The sequence below is a fragment of the Sycon ciliatum genome, chromosome 1, assembly GCF_964019385.1.
Source record: "Sycon ciliatum chromosome 1, ocSycCili1.1, whole genome shotgun sequence".
Taxonomy (NCBI): Eukaryota; Metazoa; Porifera; class Calcarea; order Leucosolenida; family Sycettidae; genus Sycon; species Sycon ciliatum.
Window position 1 is genome coordinate 39,156,622 of NC_088643.1, and position 19,970 is coordinate 39,176,591.

Here is a 19,970-nt window from a genome sequence, read left to right on the forward strand (position 1 = left end):
GTGGGCCCTGGCAAAGACCAGTCGTTTCTTCAATTTTCTGGTTGATATACGGTTTTTTTGTGGTCCTGCAGCCTCTCAGGCCAGCTTTCAGCAGTCTGGGACGTTCCGTACGGCTCGGGACATGTTTGCCACGGGTTTGCACCAGTCTGTCTTGAGCTCCCACGACAAAGTCCTTCTGCTAGCCAGAGTTATCACCTTGAGGTACCTGTCGTCACGAGCAGACGTCAGCCTTGGATGACCAGAACGAGGCTAATTCTTGCAGCTTTGCATCACTGCGAACCTGGTGACAGTTTTCTCACCGTGCGCGCACAAACGCGGGTCAAATTGGCGATATCATTCGAAGAGAGGCCATCATTATTCATCTTCACTGCCAACTCCCTCACGTCAGAGCCAAAGGTGCTTGGATCGACCCATGGTGAAGGAAAAATGTCAAAAACAGCAACTAAAATTTGTTGTTCGTGTCGTGAGGACCACCACGTGTTGTGCAGTTGAATTTCCCGCTGGTTTTGCATCACACATTCTTGTACCGTACGGTACCGTACAAATTCAAATATTTTGGCCAAAAATTTGGGCCTAGCTTTTTCATGATTTTCACCTGAAAATTTGCTTTGAAGCGCACGTGCGCTGTAAAAAACTTATCTCACGCGTTTTTATCGGGCTTGCAGCAGGTTTGAAGATACACAACCTGGCAGCACCACTGTATTGTGCCAAACCCCAAAAATTTATAGGTAGGCCCAAACTTCTGGCCAACACTGTACGCACTGTATAATTCATCATTCTGTGTTGCATCTAGCATCACAACCGTGATTGAGCCAGCCACACGTGCATACTACTATATGTACTGCTTGACAGAGTGCGGGGGGACATAATCACAACCTTTATTACAGTATTTCAACTATTTTCAGGATGTAATGCAATGTTTGTCCCGGACCGGCATTGTCTCTCCTTTTCATTGTATTGTGGCAACTCAGTGACAGGAAAGCCTTCCAAGTAGATGCAGTGACGGTTTTAACTTCAAATTGACATTTGATTAGACCTATACAGGTACATGTACATGTACATGTTTGACGAAAATAGTACAGCTGTACAGCTGTATAATAGTACAGCTGTACAGCTGTATGTACAGAGAGCCATCGTTTTGCCTTTGGCTTTGCCCTCTACACTACAGACTACAGTTGAGTTAATTTTAAACGTTTGAGAATGCGAAATGAATAACTTCATTCGCTCATTGTTCTTCAATCCAAAGTTCCGAAGTAAAGCACTTACTTACTTGAGCTTAGCTCAATGAATGAGAATGCTAAAAAACCATGTATGTAAGTAATAAGTAAATAATGGAAACGATAATTATTGTCGTTTCCGTTCCCGAGCCTGAGGGAGCTCACGACGGCCGCAAACATCCGGAAAGTTCATGGTTCGGGTGAGAAGTACTGAGTATTTGGACGGAGTTTTCCACATCTGTTGTGTATCGCCATCATCCTCCAGGTCCTCCAGGATCAAGGATAAGAATAGAACAATTATGACAAGTGAAACTCAACGACATGTCGCTGAGTACAAGCACACGGCCAATGCACTACGAATCTCTCTCTGTATCTGTCTCCCAGTCTCTCTGTCTGTCTGTCTCCCAGTCTCTCTGTCTGTCTCCCAGTCTCTCTGTCTGTCTGTAAAACAGAGAGGTTCCAGGCTATCTGTATGTTTGTCTGTCTGTCTCTCCCCCACCCACCCACCCACTATTGGTGCGTCTAGCCTACTACATGTAGGTGGCCATGAAGTTGAGATCTCAGGTCGGCGGAGCTCCCCAGTAAACCCCACCACTACTGCCACGATTCATGTTGTGCGTGCTTCCCCTAGCTGCAGCTCATGTTTGGCACAGTTAAATACTGCACGCCTGCATGCGTGGCATAAACGTGGCGAAACCCAAAACTCACTTCAGCACGTGTCACTGACAGTCTGTACTGTAGGTATACCGGTAACCAACCAAACAGCATTATCAGCAGCCTAGCCTGGAATGCCTGGCATTGCAGTGTGAAGGCCGGGCAGTTTATCTCTGACTCCGCTCGAGAGCGCTCGTGCGGTCAGTCACCATGGTCACACTGTGCGACACAGTAAAACTAGTAAAACTAGTCAGAAAGGGCACAATGATTGTGTTGCCGGAGTCTTACATGAGCCAAGCCGTTCGCCATCTAGTCTTCGTCTGTTATAACTTACTTATCATAACATGTACATGACGTGTAGTATGACTGCCGGTGTGTAAGCCTTGCTTGATATTGATAGCTTTAAAATTTTGATAGTAGACCAAGTGTGCTGGTGATGACAGCATAAAATATCAGAGGGCGGAGGAAATAAGTTGCAACATTCCTCTACTCCTCTCAATGGCATGAATGCGCTCTTCAGGAGACTAGCTACCCTCGATATCCATTATGCATTACACACACATCAAACAACGAAGGGTTCCGCCGGGTACTGATAGTGATACATGTAATGAAATAATTCCTCCAGAGTCCTGACTGCTGTTTCGTCTAACTGTGACAACAAAGGCTCATCAGTGAAGGAGGAAGTGGGCAAAGAAAAAAATAAGGACAACACCAGCATTCCTCTCTTTCTCTCCTTTATGCCCATGGGAGGAGAGAAAGCAGCGTGAGTCAGACAGCACCGTAAGCCAGTGTCGCTCCTGGAGGTGCAGAACAAGGCCTGAAGACACATTTCAATAGCAAACTCGGCTGGTCAGTGGTGAGTTACCCGCACGGAACTAAAAAAGCAGCTCGATGATCGGATCCGTGAAACAAAAATGCTTGCATTATGCAGAAAGGCGGAAGAGGAGAAGCAGGTTGATACTGCGAGTGTGCGTGCAATGGGTTTTGGGAGCTTGGCCGATAGCTTTACTGTAGCTTTACTGTGTCCAGCACTTCGGTGTGGCATTTTTTCCAGTAAGAGACCCCTCAATAGGGCCAGAGCATTCCGACACGACATCCCTCTCTCTCTCTCTCTCTCTCTCTCTCTCTCTCTCTCTCTCTCTCTCTCTCTCTCTCTCTCTCTCTCTCTCTCTCTCTCTCTCTCTCTCTCTCTCTCTCTCTCTCTCTCTCTCTCTCTCTCTCTCTCTCTCTCTCTCTCTCTCTCTCTCTCTCTCTCTCTCTCTCTCTCTCTCTCTCTCTCTCTCTCTCTCTCTCTCTCTCTCTCTCTCTCTCTCTCTCTCTCTCTCTCTCTCTCTCTCTCTCTCTCTCTCTCTCTCTCTCTCTCTCTCTCTCTCTCTCTCTCTCTCTCTCTCTCTCTCTCTCTCTCTCTCTCTCTCTCTCTCTCTCTCTCTCTCTTTGTACATAATAATAATAATAATTATGAGGGTGAATCGAAACATGGATATTGGTCTACAGTCTGCCGCCAACTTATCTGCTCTTCACGGTAGGATATTGTGAGTACTGGCACATGTACCAGGCACTGACTGTGAGTGTGATGTGAGTATCATTTTAGCCGGCCATAGTCATTCAATCCACACCTTGGTCTGGATAGCTGGCAGGATGTATACCCCAACAGCTCGCTTCCAGGCCATCCCCGTCAGCTGTTCGGTTTTCTAACAAAGGATATCATCTGCCCCTTAGCACGTACAAAGCGAGAAGACAATATGCTACCGGCCACTGCAATGCAGTCCATCCTATTTTTAAAATTGTTTACCTGTTAGCTGGCTGGTCCCTGTAAGCTGGCTGGCCCCTGGGTTCTTGGAGACGTATCCTTCTCCTCGCCAAAAACAAACAACAAACAAACCTGCAGATCACATACTCATACTATACTCTCTGTCTGTATGATCATTACAATCGCTATGCCAGGTATCATAGATCAACAATAGATGCAGCCACTTTTCTGTGGCAGTCAGGATATCAAGCATTTCTCCTCGCACTCTAGATCAGTAGATTGTGTATTGGCATTTTCTTGCACAGCGCTGCTTGGCGCTGCTTTCGCTAACAACAAGCAACCTAAACTATGAGTATGGCATTTGCGGTGGTGCTTTCACAAACAATATAACCATGACGTGTGTGGCGCTGCTTTCACTACCAACCGGCTGATTATGAATCTATCGAGAAGAACGAGGTGATGGCCTTGCTGTAGAAGAACATCTATGTGATGAAAGTCGTGAACAAATCCGGTATATATAACGTACCTGTTTAGCTGGAAGATGGATTACAGTGTTGAAACCAACTCTCCGGCCAGGATCAGGAGCCCAAATGGTATAGTTATCATAGAGACCGACAACGCATATCTTAGTACCACGGTGTTAGTCGACCCCACCACACCTTCAGATGATTCTCCTATTCCTCATAGCGAATTCGAATCCGCTGAACAGGTCTTGCTACCATCTGAAACCGAGTGCAGAGACAACGATGAAACTCACTCTAGAGTTCAACGGTGGCTGAATGTGGCTGCTGCGTTTGCTTTGATTTGGATAAGTATAGGAACGGAGTTTTCGGACGGTATTGTATATTCTCGACTACTACTACCTCCATGCACTGAGCCCAGTCCTCAAGGGACAACTAACACATCACAGTACCTGTATCTGGGAAACTCTACCCAGGAAAAAGAATTTGGCAACGCTACAGATCCGGAGGAGGTCCAATACATGACGTCTACACAGTCACTAGATTTACTGGACCAATTATGGTCTATGAATAGTTCGGATGGTGCTTTGGACAGTCCGTACGATAATGTAACCCAATCTACAGCGAATACGTCCTCCCGAGCGAACGAGAGCAAGGCCGAATGTGGAGGATTTGGACAAGGAGCTGCAGCAACAGGTAAGGATTTATAGGCGTGAAACAATACTCAGAACAACAAAGGCTTGCAGGGAACAAAAATCCAAAGTTTCATAAGCTTGTGGTGGTTTGCTTGGAGTTACCCTGATGACAATGCACGACAGGACTTTTCTATCCCTTATCCCTAGTTGAGAGGGGTTTTATAATCCAGCTTGGGCAGCTCAGTAAGTACAGCCACCCTTCTCGCTTCCAGTGGTCGGTTGATAATGTTGCGAATTGGTGGTTTGACGTGGTTCGCATTTGCTCCAATCGTTGAACAAAATTGCCGTTGCAGAGCATGTAAATAATTGTATCGCGGAAGTATCGAATTATACTGTCGTGTTTAACAAGAAAGGACCAACATGTTACATCAGTGTTATTCGTAGTTTGAGTCCAACATTAACAGTTACAAGCAAAATGTTGTATTTTTAAAGATGTTGTGTAGTCAGAAAGTGTAACAGCTAGCACAATACTGACTGATGTGATACTGACATTCAACGACCTGATGATAAGCTCATCCTTTCTCATGTTATTTGAACTTATTTCATAAATTAGAACCTTCCAAGTTGGAAGGCTGTTGGTGCGCATCCAAGACGTGATAGAGCTTGTCATCAGGTCGTTGAATCTCAGTGTCACATCAGTCAGTATTGTGCTAGCTGTTGCACCTTCTGACTGCACGAAATCTTACATCTTGCTTGTAACTGTTAATGTTGGACACAAATTACGAATAACATGTAACATTTTGGTCTTTTCCTTTTAAATTTAATCCTTGGCTCTCCATCCGAGTCATACTGTTGTGTCCTTGTCATATTTACTAGAATCATTCCCCGAATAACGTTGAAACAATACCGAATTTCAAATAAGAACTCAGATGGTGAGCCAAGGAAAAAAATTTGTGCCATGGAAAAATGTGGGCACAAGTTATGCGATCGAGTCCACCAACTAAACCAGATTTTGAACAGTCAGATCAGACTGTTCAAAATCTGGTTTAGTTGGTGGACTCGATCGGATAACTTGTGCCCACTGCCCACATTTTTCCATGTTACAAAATGTCCAATAGTTCACATGATGGGTACGAGTTCAAGTCAGATAAAGTGTGAATGATAACTAATGCAAAAATATAACTCGGGATGGGGGATTTCCTCTATTTTACGATAACTAACGCATGCGGCTTCTTCTATACTGTTTGCTGCAGCCTGGGTGAATTCACTCACTTCTGGTGTTCGCTCTCTAACAACCGTATTTGCACCGCACTTCTTTGATGCTTTTGGACTGAGGCCTATGGTCCTCTTCTCCAGCGCTGCATTTGCTATAGGACTACTGTCCAGTTCGTTTGCTAACCATCTGTACTGGGTTAACATTGCACGAGGTGTTATGTCAGGCGTCGGATCAGGCTTTCTCTCTTCAACGCCTGTATACGCCCTTTCAGTGTCCTCCGGGAACGACTATGCGCTGATGTCCGGAATAGCGTACACCGCCGTGGGTTGTAGCTGTGTGTTTAACGGCTATGTTGGCAAAGAAATTATCACCGCGTACAATTGGCGATGGTACTATCGTATGATATGTCTACTCTCTATCACCGGCCTGCTTGCTGCATTTCACCTAGGCAACTCGCAACACCGCAGGAAGAATACACTGTCATCTGTACGTAGAGACCGTGCTGTATCCAGACTGCGTGCCAACTTCCTAGAATTGCTTCGGTCGTGTGGAAAATCACGGACACTCTACAAAAATGGTAACTTTCTTGTGTGTATTCTAATCAGCAACATGGCTGCGTTGGGATCCAGTCTACCAATGGTCGTAGCTGTAAGTAGCTGAACTACAGAGAGTACAGCTGAATTACTGTGTTACTCTCAAGGTTGATATTTTTATTAACAGTTATTACAGCATTGTTAGACTCATGTGGAGAGCCAAGCATAAATTATTTTATAAGAAGAAAGAGGACCAAAGAGCTACAAGTTACGCTATAATATCCACTAACAACACCAGTTACTTTACAATCAGCCCCTGCGATAGTATTGCACGACACTGACCAACGGTACTGACGTTCTACACCTAACTGGCAATCAACTCTAGCACGATACATGTACAATCATGTACATCCGCCACCGTCCTTCACAGCTGAGACTTTCAGCTCGTGCTTGTCTTGGTTGCGCTCCTTATGTTATTTCTATAACTTAGATTGTTAGAACCTTCCAAGCTGGAAGGCTGTGGAGTGCGCATCCAAGACGTGCTAGAGCAGATTGCCAGTAAGGTGTAGAACGTCAGTACCGTCGGTCAGTGTCGTGTAATGCTACCGCATGAGCTGATTGTAAAGTAACTGGTAGTGTTCGTGGATGTTATAGCGTAACTTGTAGCTCTTTGGTCCTCTTTCTTCTTCATATGGGCCGCGATCAGCTAAAACATGTCTTTGGGGTTTCGTAAAAAAAGTTGGGAAATGACGAAATGAAAAAAATGTTTTTTTGGAGCACGTTCACTCTGCACTTCATTCAAAATGATTCATGATGATTGTGGCGATCATCTTCTCAAATTTTGTTCAAACACTTGTTTGGCGTTCTACTTCAAGTAGCTGGCGAGCGAAGACTGACAATGTCCGCATCTAGTGATACTAGAGCAGCTCACAGGGCCAGACGATCGCTGTGCATGGCCCAGGTTTGTTCGGGTGTCTGCAAGTCCGTGGCGGCAGGTCTGCAGAGCGACGCTGACAATATTATTTGTTGGGATCTCATTGATGTTGATGTCGACAGCGAAGCTGAATCGTCCCCGTCGTCTCCAGTAGCGAAGAGGCACAAGTTGTGGCCTAGTACATAATCATTTAGGCGGCGAACCGGCTGCCTTACGATGTTACTTGCGTTCAGCTCTCATGAGGCGTCTGACGCAGTCTCGGAAACGCAGGCGATGATCGAAAGTGTCACTGCCAGAATCGAAAGAGTATGCAAGTGCAACGCCGCCCAGCGCATCGTGTTGCTTTCCAGGAAGAACTTGGGCCATGCCTTTGAACTGATGTCGTTGACATGCTCAAGTCGGTGTCAACATCTTTAGTTCCGTTGTATTGTGCTCCGCCACAAAAGCCACTAAGTAATAGTTTGTCTCTTTGTGTCAGACTGTGCGAAAACTGTCATTTTCTATTTCAAAGTACATATTTTGAAAGCGGTGTTTGGGGCACTTGCCACTTGTAGACTACTTTTCTGCCCTGTATCACCTTCAAGAGGTCAAGTAAGGTCCCAAGAACTGTTTTCTGGAGGAAAACAAAATTTGAAAATTTTCACCCTAAGACATGTTTTAGCTGGTTGTGGCCCATATAATTATTACAGCATCGGGTATTTTTAACTAAAGTTCACTTTCCCAACTCGTAAAATTAATAATAAAAATGGACAAGGTGAGCGAAAGACAAGCCCAGGCCGGAGCAGTGAAACGGCAATCGCAAACACCAAGAAAACTTAATACTGAAGTACAGAAGCACGACAACAATAATTATTACACGTAAGTGGGGCCGCACACAGCAGCATTGATGGTGTGATGTGGGCAGCTCCGCCGACCAGGGGTCTCGGCATCTTCACCACTCACACGCACCAGATGAAAATGAGAAAAGAATTGTAATAAGTCGGAAAGAGCAAAATTAATACAGAAAAGAGAAGTACAGAGAGATGGCGTTCAGACTCGACATCGTCCCTATATATCGCTGTGTCAGGGCACATGGGTGTACATGTATCTGGTGGCAGACAAAAGAAACAGTGCTGCTGATGACTGAAGTACTTACATGTCATGTATGTTTCTGTTGCCCAGAGCCAGGTCTGGTTCCGTAGATGCCGGTAGACTTTCATCTTGAAGCCATGAAGGCCGGTCGTGATTGCACGGGCGCCGAGAAAACAGGTCTCTGGGGAGTGGGGAGGGTTCTAATCAGCCAGGGAGCCAAATGGGAATCAATGATCGCTTCAGCGCCAGTGGGGCGGACGCAGGAAGCGTGTCCTGTAGCTGGTAGGGGTGGCCTGCTGCAATGTGGTGCTTGTGGCGCTTTCTTGGATGCGCGATAGGCCTGCGGGGTGGGGGTAGAGTTGAAAGCAGCTGAGGAGGACCGGGGAGGTAATACGGGGGATTAGCAAGACGAAATTCGCGTTCGCGTTCGCTCTCCAAGGAAAGTCGAACTCAGTGACGGAATTCGCGTTATGAGAAGGATTACTACGAGCAGACAGAATTCGCACATGCATGACGTTGACACGACGTACATTGCGTACATGTACAGCGTGGTAAATTTATGACTGCCCTGACTGCATGACACGAATCCGCGATTCGTGTTCCGACTACTTTTCCGAACGAAAAATGCGAAAGTACGCAATCCAGTTCGCGAACTGAAAAATGTTTGCGAACGCGAACGCGAATTTCGTCTTGCTTCCTCCGTAATGCAGCTTGTCGAGGCATGACAGGGCTGCTACTGCTCTATGCACGGCGAAACTCGGTAGGTGTGCGTCAGGGCCGCGGTGTAACTGTATGGTACCTTGGCATGGATACTGTGCGTGCAAATCACGGTTCTGAAGTAGGGGTAATATCTCTGATAGAAGATATCGCCATTAGTCCTACTGAACCAGTGTACCAGTATTCTCACCCACTAAACGTTGTAAACGGTTCACGTCTTTCTTCTCTTCTGTTGTCTTTTGTTTCCATTAACGTTATCTGGATATAACTCCATCCATTCGTAATGACAATTGCCATTGGACGGTGAATAATATTCCATGCACTTGTTATCAAAGAGCATGGTGTGAAACACGTTCAGGAAAACGGACCCTTTATAAAATCAGTTAAAATGACTATTATATCATTTCATGAGTTTCAGGGATTGAAAAGGGAAGAGTCCAGGGAGAAACTGGCTGCCGTCACCAGCACTCGAACCAGGGACATTCACTACAGGCCAGTGATGCTCTACACTACAGTACTTACCACTGATCTGTGGTGTCGGAATTAAAGCGGCGTGAAGCAAGTACAGTCGTCCCTCTCTAATCCGGCACTTTATAATCCAGCACCCTCGATAAACCAGCACAATTTTCAGTAGCCAAAATGTCCTCTTCATGCACATTGCAGCAGTAAATCAGATTTGTTAATCCAGCACCCTCCCTAATCCAGCAGATTTTCGTGGCACAAATGGTGCCGGATTATAGAGGGACCACTGTAGTTAGGAGTTCTTGTTTGATGAGCGTACATATGTACCATGTTACCCCCTCCCCCCACACAAAGGACGAAACAGTTCTGTCCGCAGGTTGAGTATGTACCATGTTATACAAATATATAATTATAATGTGTGTGTGTGTGTGTGTGTGTGTGTGTGTGTGTGTGTGTGTTTTCACTTGCGTCATTTTTTGTAGGCACACCGAGCCGAACTGCTGGGTGTGAGGGACAATGAAATCTACGTGCAAACGTCGTACTTGGGCTACGGGAGTATAGCTGGATCATTGTGCTACACGCTATGTGCTTGGCATGGACGGCGACGCATTAGCAATACTGTTCGAATTGGAGTAATCTTTATGGCAATGGGATTGACAATAGCTCTGAGTTCCCTGATCAAAACAAAGGCTGATTTGATCGTCTGCAATGTTATTTACATGATGTTTCGCACGTCGTCTACGGCTGGTTGGGGACCGTTCATCAGCGACGTAGTCCCTTCAGAACACACTGCGCTGGCGTATGGGCACCTAAATATAGTGTGCGCTCCAGTTGTCTTCCTTGGCCCTCCGCTGGCAGGTAAGACATTTCTGACTTGGACTGCCTCACCGTGGCAATGTAGCTGTGTAGATGTATACGAGGTTGGGGATGTTTGTATTAGGGAGTACTATTGTGCTACTTCCACGAATCCTGGTACATGTATACTGCTTTACGTATAAAACTAAAACTGAAAACTACAAACGCATGCTTAGGCCTTGTGAAAATAAGTACATGTACCAGTGCAGTACATATTAAACTAAAATATGTTCATAATGCTGTCTAACCCTTTCTGGCCTTTGCAGGATTTGTATTTGACAAGACGAACAGCTATGCCCTGCCATGTGTTGTTGGTGGAGTTGTCATTGCCTCGTCCGGCATCATTGCCTTCCTTGTTGAAGTTCGCATCCGGCAATTACGGAAACGGTCTGGCCCTTCAGCTGGTAGTTCACTGGCTACTGCACGCCCTGTCAGGTAGAATTGGATCAACCCAGCAAGACTTGGCTTGTGACTGTACAGTTTCCAATGACAAACTGGTACTGACAAACCATCTATTATAAATGCAAAATTAATATTGCCCATGTCAGTTGAAGTGTCTATTTTTATTACAGTAAAACTCCCCTAATCTGGATGCACCCAACTCAGGTACGTCCGTCTGCCGGATACTTTTCAGACCCATCTTGAGTGACCGTAAAAATTGGCTTTTAAACGAAAAATGGTCCCAAAAATTATTGATCGTCATGAAAAAAAGTTTGTGCCTGAGTTGCATGTAAGAGGAGGAACACCGACCACCCCCCCCCCCCCCCCACACTGCATGGTTGTCTATCTGCTATCCCTTTTCTCTTCTCACAACCAAGCTCTTTGGCATAAGTGATGCTGTGGATGACACTTCAGCTCACAATGCAATTTGACAGGAATGGGTTGTAATGGGTTTCAGGAGGCAACAATGCAGTCAACATCACGAAAAGAATACGCTCCGGGCTACTCTGCGGCGAATGTTTTGAATAATTATGTTCAAGGAGTACGTTCAATGCTTTCTCATCAGGTGGAATACAGACAAAAACTGGATAAGCACAATACACTATGCACAGTCGCTGAGAGATTTCATAGATTAAACAGCTCAAAGGAAGAGTATCCAGAAACACCATAACCCCACGCCGGTTAGGCTTCTTCACGCTCAGCACACTTTTTCTCATTCCCTCTACCGGTATGTGTACGATTGTACTAAGCAGATTACGCATGTTTTTTCGTGCTCTTTTTGGCTACTCTTCTTAGCGCTGTTTCTGCAAATAACATCACATCTCTACTATATGAGCCGCACATGAGAAAACAGACCTTACCGCAAACACTGTGCAGTGCAGAAAAATGCACTTGAAAGTTGGCAATATTGAATTCACCGTGTGCTTTTTCAATTTCTTTTTGCTTGTATCAGTAGCACATGATGAAAGTCCGTTTGGAAATTGTTTCAAAAAGTTGCTTGTGAGAACCCAGTTAAAAAGCTTGTTCTTTTCTTGTGTTGGATGGAATGAACTAAGCTACGACGTAACCTTAGCACAATCCTCCACACCGCAGTGCGCTCTTGGACGACCCACTCCACATACATGTACACATTTCCAACCACCATAGTCACAGTTGAAACATTGTCAAGATATTGGTGTGGATAACCCTGCAGGCTGCAGATACTGCCACGGCGGCCGTTTGTTTTTCTTCCCACATAGCATGACCAGGTTTTGAATGCAATAAACTTAAACTACTTGTCCAGCATAGGGCAATGTTAAAGGGGAAGTTAAGGCAAAAATTAAAATTTCACCAGTTGTAGTCTTCGGGGTGCTGAGTCGAATGGTCTTGGTCCGAGAAAGCTGAGACGCTCCCTTCCTACTTGAATCCCAATCGAACTCGCGCACTTCCACCGAAACTGGGTGACTGCGCCCTACTAGATGGGGATTTGTATGCAAAATGTCACAAAAAGCGCCGTTTCGTTCTTATAAAAGCACGGATGACCGCGATTGGCCCATATGTTGTAGTCTTTTGGACGCTGCGTCGACTGGTTTTGGTCCGAAAAGGCTGCGATGCAGCGTTCCTCCTTTATTCCCAATCGAACATGGTTGAACAAGCGGTCACGTGCTCCTGCGTACACCAGTCAGCTGGTCACCGTGCCTGCAGGGTACAACTTACTAGCCTGTTTGACCTTTTTTGGGTGCAGTCCTGTCACTCGAGTTGAACCCGAGTTGAACCTTGGTGTGAAAGTTGTCGCCTGCTGGCGTGGTGACCAGGTGATTTGGGCACCCAGGAGCACGTGACCACTTGTTCAACCATGTTCGATTGGGAATAAAGGAGGAACGCTGCATCGCAGCCTTTTCGGACCAAAACCAGTCGACTCAGCGTCCAAAAGACTACAACATATGGGCCAATCGCGGTCATCCGTGCTTTTATAAGAACGAAACGGCGCTTTTAGTGACATTTTGCATACAAATCCCCATCTAGTAGGGCGCAGTCACCCAGTTTCGGTGGAAGTGCGCGAGTTCGATTGGGATTCAAGTAGGAAGGGAGCGTCTCAGCTTTCTCGGACCAAGACCATTCGACTCGGCACCCCGAAGACTACAACTGGTGAAATTTTAATTTTTGCCTTAACTTCCCCTTTAAATAGGGATTGGAAAACAACTCACTGACTAGCATGTGATGACAGCACTGCAACGTCAAATCAAGATACAGCAACTACATGTACTTGTACTACTAATGTCTGTTTTAAATCTTCACACTAGCATTCAAGTGGCTACGGTGATTTACACTTTCTAAGCAGGGATATTGGTCTCCAATCTTATTATTCGTTTATTCCACGATGGCGTGACGCTAATAAGGACGATTGATAAGTGTGATAGAACTGGTACTAGCCAGAAACAGCTAGATGGAAATTAACCGGGAATCTGCCGCTATCTACTCTTGTAGGATACTGCGATTCCTGGTACATGTACCGTCCACACTGCACAGCTTTTGGGTAATCCTGAAATAAAGATTCTTATAATATTATTATTAATACTGACTGTGTGTGTGATGTGAGTACTAGTATCATATAGCCGGTCATAGTTATTCAGTACAAACCTTGGTCTGAGTGTAGGGCTCAGGCAGGATGTATACCCCAACAGCTCGCTTCCAGGCCATTTCCGTCGGCTGTTTATAATATTTCCAGCAAAGAATATCTCTGCCACTTAGCACATACAAAGCAAGAAGACAGGTTTACGTAGTACTGAAGTACTGACTAGGAGTAGTACAATGTACTGTAGCATTTTATTATTTTGATAGGGAGGGCCCTACAGACTTATATTATTACCATCTACCGCAATGCAGTCCATCATATTGTTTACTTGTATAAGTTGTAAGCTGGCTGATTCCTGACTTCTTGGAGACTTATCCTCCTCCTCCCCAAAACCAAGAACAGTCAAACAAAGCACATACCGGAACTCACACTCAGAGAGTCGTCAAATACATGTACCGCCGGTACGTATATTTGACGACTCCCTGCTCATACTGTAGACTGTCTGTACGAGCATTACACTTTACAGACGATACAGTCTAGTAATGGCATGATGGCAGTCTTTACCTCCCGCATTTCTCCCCGCACTAGCTAAACTATGACCTTTGAACTTTGACCTTTGCGGTGCTGCTTTCACAAACAAGATAACTATGAATCAGAGCAGGGAATACTTTATTTTACTACTCCCTGAATCAGAGTATGCTGTGTGCAGCGCCGCATGCCTTCACTACTAACAAGCTGACTATGACTTTTGAGTCTGACCCTATCGAGAAGAATGAGAATGATGATGGTATGGCTGTAGAAGAGTACCTGCATCCTATGGGTTGAGAGACGTGAACAAAATCCGGTAATAACGTAGATCTACCTGCCGGAAGATGGATTACAGTGTTGAAACCAACTCTCCGGCCAGGATCAGGAGCCCAAATGGTATAGTTATCATAGAGACTGACAACGCATATCTTAGTACCACGGTGTTAGTCGACCCCATCACACCTTCAGATGATTCTCCTATTCTTCATAGCGAATTCGAATCCGCTGAACAGGTCTTGCTACCATCTGAAACCGAGTGCAGAGACAACGATGAAACTCACTCTAGAGTTCAGCGGTGGCTGAATGTGGCTGCTGCGTTTGCTTTGATTTGGATAAGTTTTGGAACGGAATGGTCGGACGGTATTGTATATTCTCGACTACTACTACCTCCATGCACTGAGCCCAGTCCTCAAGGGACAACTAACACATCACAGTATCTGTATCTGGGAAACTCTACCCAGGGCAACGAATATGGCAATGCTACAGATCCGGAGGAGGTCCAATACATGACGTCTACACAGTCACTAGATTTACCGGACCATCTATGGTCTATGAATAGTTCGGATGGTGCTTTGGACAGTCCGTGCGATAATGTAACCCAATCTACAGCGAATACGTCCTCCCGAGCGAACGAGAGCAAAGAATGTGGAGGATTTGGACAAGGAGCTGCAGCAACAGGTAAGGATGCAGATAGGCGTTAGCCTTTGGGTAATCCTGAAATAAAGATTATTATATTATGTATAGGCGTAAAACAATACTCAGAACAACAAATGCTTGCAGGGAACAAATCCAAATTTTCATAAGCTTGTGGCGGTTTGCTTGGAGTTACCCTGATGACAACGCACGGCACGAATTTGCTAAACCTTATCCCTAGCTGAGAGGGTGTATGGTACCCTTCTCGCTTCCAGAGGTCAGTTGATAAAGTTGCGACTTGGTGGTTTGACGTGGTTCACATTTGCTGTCCTTTTGCAACAATCGGTGAACCAAATTGCCCCGCGAAGCATGTAAAAATTATATCGCGGATATCTCGAATAATACTGTTGTGTCTTTGTCATGTTTACTAGAAGTATACCCCGAATAACGTTGAAACAATACCAAATTTCCAATAGTTGACAAGGTGGGTACGAGTTCAAGTTTAGATAAAGTGTGAATGAAAACTAATGCATGTGACTCTCTTCTATACTGTTTGCTGCAGCCTGGGTGAATTCACTCACTTCTGGTGTTCGCTCTCTAACAACCGTATTTGCACCGCACTTCTTTGATGCTTTTGGACTGAGGCCTATGGTCCTCTTCTCCAGCGCCGTATTTGCTATAGGACTACTGTCCAGTTCGTTTGCTAACCATCTGTACTGGGTTTACATTGCACGAGGAGTTGTGTCAGGCGTCGGATCAGGCTTTCTCTCTTCAACGCCTGTATACGCCCTTTCAGTGTCCTCCGGGGACGACTATGCACTCATGTCTGGAATAGCGTACACCGCCATGGGTTGTAGCTGTGTGTTTAACGGCTATGTTGGCAAAGAAATTATCACAGCGTACAACTGGCGATGGTACTATCGCATGATATGTTTACTCTCTATCACCGGCCTGCTTGCTGCATTTCACCTAGGCCACTCGCAACACCGCAGGAAGAATACACTGTCATCTGTACGTAGAGACCGTGCTGTATCCAGACTGCGTGCCAACTTCCTAGATTTGATTCGGTCGTGTGGAAAATCACGGACACTCTACAAAAATGGTAACTTTCTTGTGTGTATTCTAATCAGCAACATGGCTGCATTGGGATCCAGTCTACCAATGGTCGTAGCTGTAAGTAGCTGAACTGCAGAGAGTACAGCTGGGTTATGGTATGTTACCATGGTTACTGTATGTTACTGTACGTATGTTATCATGACATAGGCACCGTGTGTACATGTATTGGACATGTTTCTGGAGTAGGAGTAATATCTCGTCTGATAGACATTGCCATTAGCAGGGATAGTCCGAGCAATAGTGAAGGGGGGAGGGGACCGTCGGACCAACATTTTTTAGGTCTGATGATCCCCCCCCCCCTCCACCTTTGGTCAAAAGGTGAAAAAGAGCGCAGCGCCCTGTTATGTCGCTTTGACAAGAACTCTGGTTAGTCCTACATTATACTCGGGGGGAGAGCCAAGGATAAATTTATAGAAAAGAAAAAGGACCAAGGAACTACAATTTACACTACGAGAGAGCTTGGAAGCTCAGGGCCCTACGCTATGCTTTTTTGCCTTGATGACTTCACTTAGGCAAAAAAAGCATAGGGATGTTACAAATTTTTCATTTCTCCAATTTTTTTTCAAGACATAACCTGGGATTCGAACCCGCACTATCGCCCGGCATGCATCCCCCGATACACTTCGCATACATACTAATTCTTCCAAGATGCTTCATGTTATGATCTTGCATTTGAAAGCCCTATTTGAATATCGTAGCCAGCTGTTTGTGGCCAACCGTCTTTGATGGTTCAGTACGGTACGGGACAGATACGGTCGAGGGTAATACGACACCCTCTACCACCTTGATGACCTAGGCAAAAAAAGGATAGGGATGTTATAAATTTTTCAATTCTCCTATTTTTTAAGGCATAACCTGGGATTCGACCCCGCGCTATCGCCCTACATGCATTCTGCAATACACTTCGCATTCATACTCATTCTTCCAAGTTACTTCACGTTATGATCTTGCATTTGAAAGCCCTATTCGAATATTGTGGCCAGCTGTTTGTGGCCAGGTGTGTTTGATGGTACGGTAAGGGGACAGATACGGGATAGCGCCAGGCGTGACAGAAACAAACAAACAAATACCAAATTAATGCTGTGTGGACCCTGGCTAGCGCCAGACGTTACTGAAGTAACGTCTTCTGCATAGCTATGGGAATAATGTCCACTTACACCACCAGTTACTAAACAATCAGCTCATGCGATAACATTGCACGACACTGACCGTCGGTACTGACGTTCTACAACTAGCTGGCTATCAGCTCTAGCACGCCTTGCATGCGCAATCCAACAACCTTCTAACTTGGAAGGTTCTAAGTTATAATGCTCTAACCATTACGCTATGGTGTAATCGAAATTGCGTGATGTTAGGAATGCTTGTTTGATGAGCGTACATGTTATGTGTATGTTTTACTTGCGTCATTTTTGTAGGCACACCGAGCCGAACTGCTGGGTGTGAGGGACAATGAAATCTACGTGCAAACGTCGTACTTGGGCTATGGGAGTATAGCTGGATCATTGTGCTACACACTATGTGCTTGGCGTGGACGGCAACGCATTAGCAATACTGTTCGAATAGGAGTAATCTTTATGGCAATGGGATTGACAATAGCTCTGAGTTCCTTGATCAAAACAAAGGCTGATTTGATCGTCTGCAATGTTATTTACATGATGTTTCGCACGTCGTCTACGGCTGGTTGGGGACCGTTCATCAGCGACGTAGTCCCTTCAGAATACACTGCGCTGGCGTATGGGCACCTAAATATATTATGCGCACCAGTTGTCTTCCTTGGCCCTCCGCTGGCAGGTAAGATATTTCTGACTTGGTCTGCCCAGATTGCCCTCACCTTGGCCCTGTATCTGCAGTGTTTATGAGGTTGGGGATGCTTGTATTAGGGAGTACTGATTTTGTACTACAGTAAAACCTGGTTTAAGCGACCACCCCACGGTGCAAGAAAAAGGGGTCGTTAAAGCGAGGTGGTCTTTAGAACCAGGTCCCACAGTGTTTGTGTAGAGCTGTCTGTGCATGGAAAACGGTCGTTAACCTTTTGAGCACGCGTGACGTTCTGACACGTCATGACCACTGCCACTGTGACACGCGTGACGTTCTAGGTGACGTTCTAGAACGTCACGAGTCAGCACGGAACTGCATCGATTCCACACTTCTTCCGTGGCTTGGCGTCGAGCTGTACCGCTGCACAGAGGACTCCTAGGATGTACGAGTACAGTAAAAAAATGCGAGTCGCTCCGTAAGTTTGAACTGAAGTTACATGTGTGTGCATGCATTTCAAAATATCAAGTTCGCGTATAACTACCTTTCTGAAAACGGCCATAACCTTTGTAATTTTTGTTGTATTTCCAAAACAAAAACAGTTCTGTGCTCAGGATACATTAAATAATCGTTTGAAAGCAAGTTTGCTCACTTAGAGTGAATTAAATAAATTTACTGCGTGGCAGCGGTTTTAAATGGGCCCAGGCTCAAAAGGTTAAGAGCAGGTGGTCGCTAAACGCAGAGGTCGCTTACACCAGGTTTTACTGTACTCCCCGGTATAAAGAAACCAGCACTCAAACCTGGGAGTAGTGTAATACCGTACTTTTAATACTCCGTGATTAAAACTAAATTTATAAAGTACAAAAGTATTCCTAGGCCCTGTGAAAGTACATGTATACCGGTAACTGAATAATATGTTCATGATGTTGTCTAACCCTTTTCGGCTTTTGTAGGATTTGTCTTTGACAAGACGAACAGCTATGCTCTGCCATGTGTTGTTGGTGGAGTTGTCATAGCCGCATCTGGCATCATTGCCTTTCTTGTTGAAGTTCGCATCCGGCAATTACGGAAACGATCTGGCCCTTCAGCTGGTAGTTCACTGGCTACTGCACGCCCTGTCATGTAGAATTGGATCAACCCAGCAAGACTTAGCTTGTGACTGTACAGCTTCCAATTATAAACTGGTACTGACAAACCATCAATCGTGAACTGTCTATCATAAATGAAAATTTGATATTGCCCATGTCAGTTAAAGTGTCCTATCTTTTTTATTATTGTAGTAAAACTCCCCTAATCTGGACGCCCCCAGACCGGCCATGTCCGTCTACCGGGCACTTTTCAGACCCATCTTTAGTGACCGTAAAAATTGGCTTTTCAACGAAAAATGGTCCCAAAAATTATTGATCGTCATGAAAATAAGTTTGTGCCTGCAATGCATATAAGAGGAGGAACATCGACCATCCTGTTTCAACACTGCATGGTTGTCTATCTGCTATCCCTTCTCTCTTCTCTAAACCAAGCTCTTTGGCATAAGTGATGCTGTGGATGAAACTTCAGCTCACATGCAGTTTGATAGGCAAGGGTTGTAATGAGTTTCAGCAGGCAACAATGTAGACAACATCACGAAAAGAAAATGATTCAGGCTACTCTGCGCAACAATTTGGAAATAATTTCCAGGAGTACTTTCGATGCTCTCTCATCAGGTGGAATACAGGCGTAAGAAACCGGATGAGCACAACGCGCTAGGTACAGGGGTTGTGAGACGTGATAGATTGAGCAGCCCAAAGCAGAGCACCCAGAAACAAAATGACCCCACCCTGATTAAGCTTCTTCGCACTCAGCACCTTTTTCTCATTCCATCTACCGTATGTGTAAGATTGTATGAGGTAACGCATTGTTTTCGTGTTCTTTCTCGTTACTCTTCTTAGCGCTGTTTCTGCAGATAACATCACATCTCTACTATAATGAATTCACAGTGTGTTTTTTCAATTTCTTTTTGCTTGTATCAGTAGCACATGATGAAAAGGCATCGAAAGTCCGTGTGGAAATGTTTTCAAAATGTTGATTGTTCTTTTCTTGAGTGGGATGGAATGAACTAAGCTACGACTTTACTTTAGCACAATTCTCCACATCACAGTGCGCTCTTGGCAGATCCACTC

At 45.2% G+C, this 19,970-nt stretch overlaps 2 protein-coding genes across 2 annotated transcripts; both read left to right on the forward strand.

The window, feature by feature from the left end:
* Nucleotides 1-3,677: 3,677 nt before the first annotated feature.
* LOC135824890 (monocarboxylate transporter 3-like) lies at nt 3,678-11,197 on the forward strand. The gene is made up of 4 exons (XM_065337639.1): nt 3,678-4,778; nt 5,971-6,581; nt 10,133-10,508; nt 10,772-11,197. Exons 1-4 carry the CDS (start codon nt 4,163-4,165, stop codon nt 10,942-10,944), a joined length of 1,776 nt encoding a protein of 591 aa, XP_065193711.1. The 5' UTR covers nt 3,678-4,162; the 3' UTR covers nt 10,945-11,197.
* Nucleotides 11,198-14,009: 2,812 nt separating this feature from the next.
* Nucleotides 14,010-19,954, forward strand: LOC135824900 (monocarboxylate transporter 4-like). The gene is made up of 4 exons (XM_065337648.1): nt 14,010-14,985; nt 15,503-16,113; nt 17,472-17,847; nt 18,765-19,954. The coding sequence occupies exons 1-4, from the start codon at nt 14,373-14,375 to the stop codon at nt 18,935-18,937; spliced, it is 1,773 nt and encodes a 590-aa protein (XP_065193720.1). The 5' UTR covers nt 14,010-14,372; the 3' UTR covers nt 18,938-19,954.
* Nucleotides 19,955-19,970: the final 16 nt, after the last annotated feature.

Bases quoted from the DNA above. Each gene is read 5' to 3' on its own strand.
- LOC135824900 (XM_065337648.1), top strand. From the start codon at position 14,373: ATGGATTACAGTGTTGAAACCAACTCTCCGGCCAGGATCAGGAGCCCA. The intron at 14,986-15,502 runs GTAAGGATGCAG...TGTTTGCTGCAG, and splicing joins ACAAGGAGCTGCAGCAACAG to CCTGGGTGAATTCACTCACT. The intron at 16,114-17,471 runs GTAAGTAGCTGA...TCATTTTTGTAG, and splicing joins GTCTACCAATGGTCGTAGCT to GCACACCGAGCCGAACTGCT.
- LOC135824890 (XM_065337639.1), top strand. From the start codon at position 4,163: ATGGATTACAGTGTTGAAACCAACTCTCCGGCCAGGATCAGGAGCCCA. The intron at 6,582-10,132 runs GTAAGTAGCTGA...CATTTTTTGTAG, and splicing joins GTCTACCAATGGTCGTAGCT to GCACACCGAGCCGAACTGCT. The intron at 10,509-10,771 runs GTAAGACATTTC...TGGCCTTTGCAG, and splicing joins CCTTGGCCCTCCGCTGGCAG to GATTTGTATTTGACAAGACG.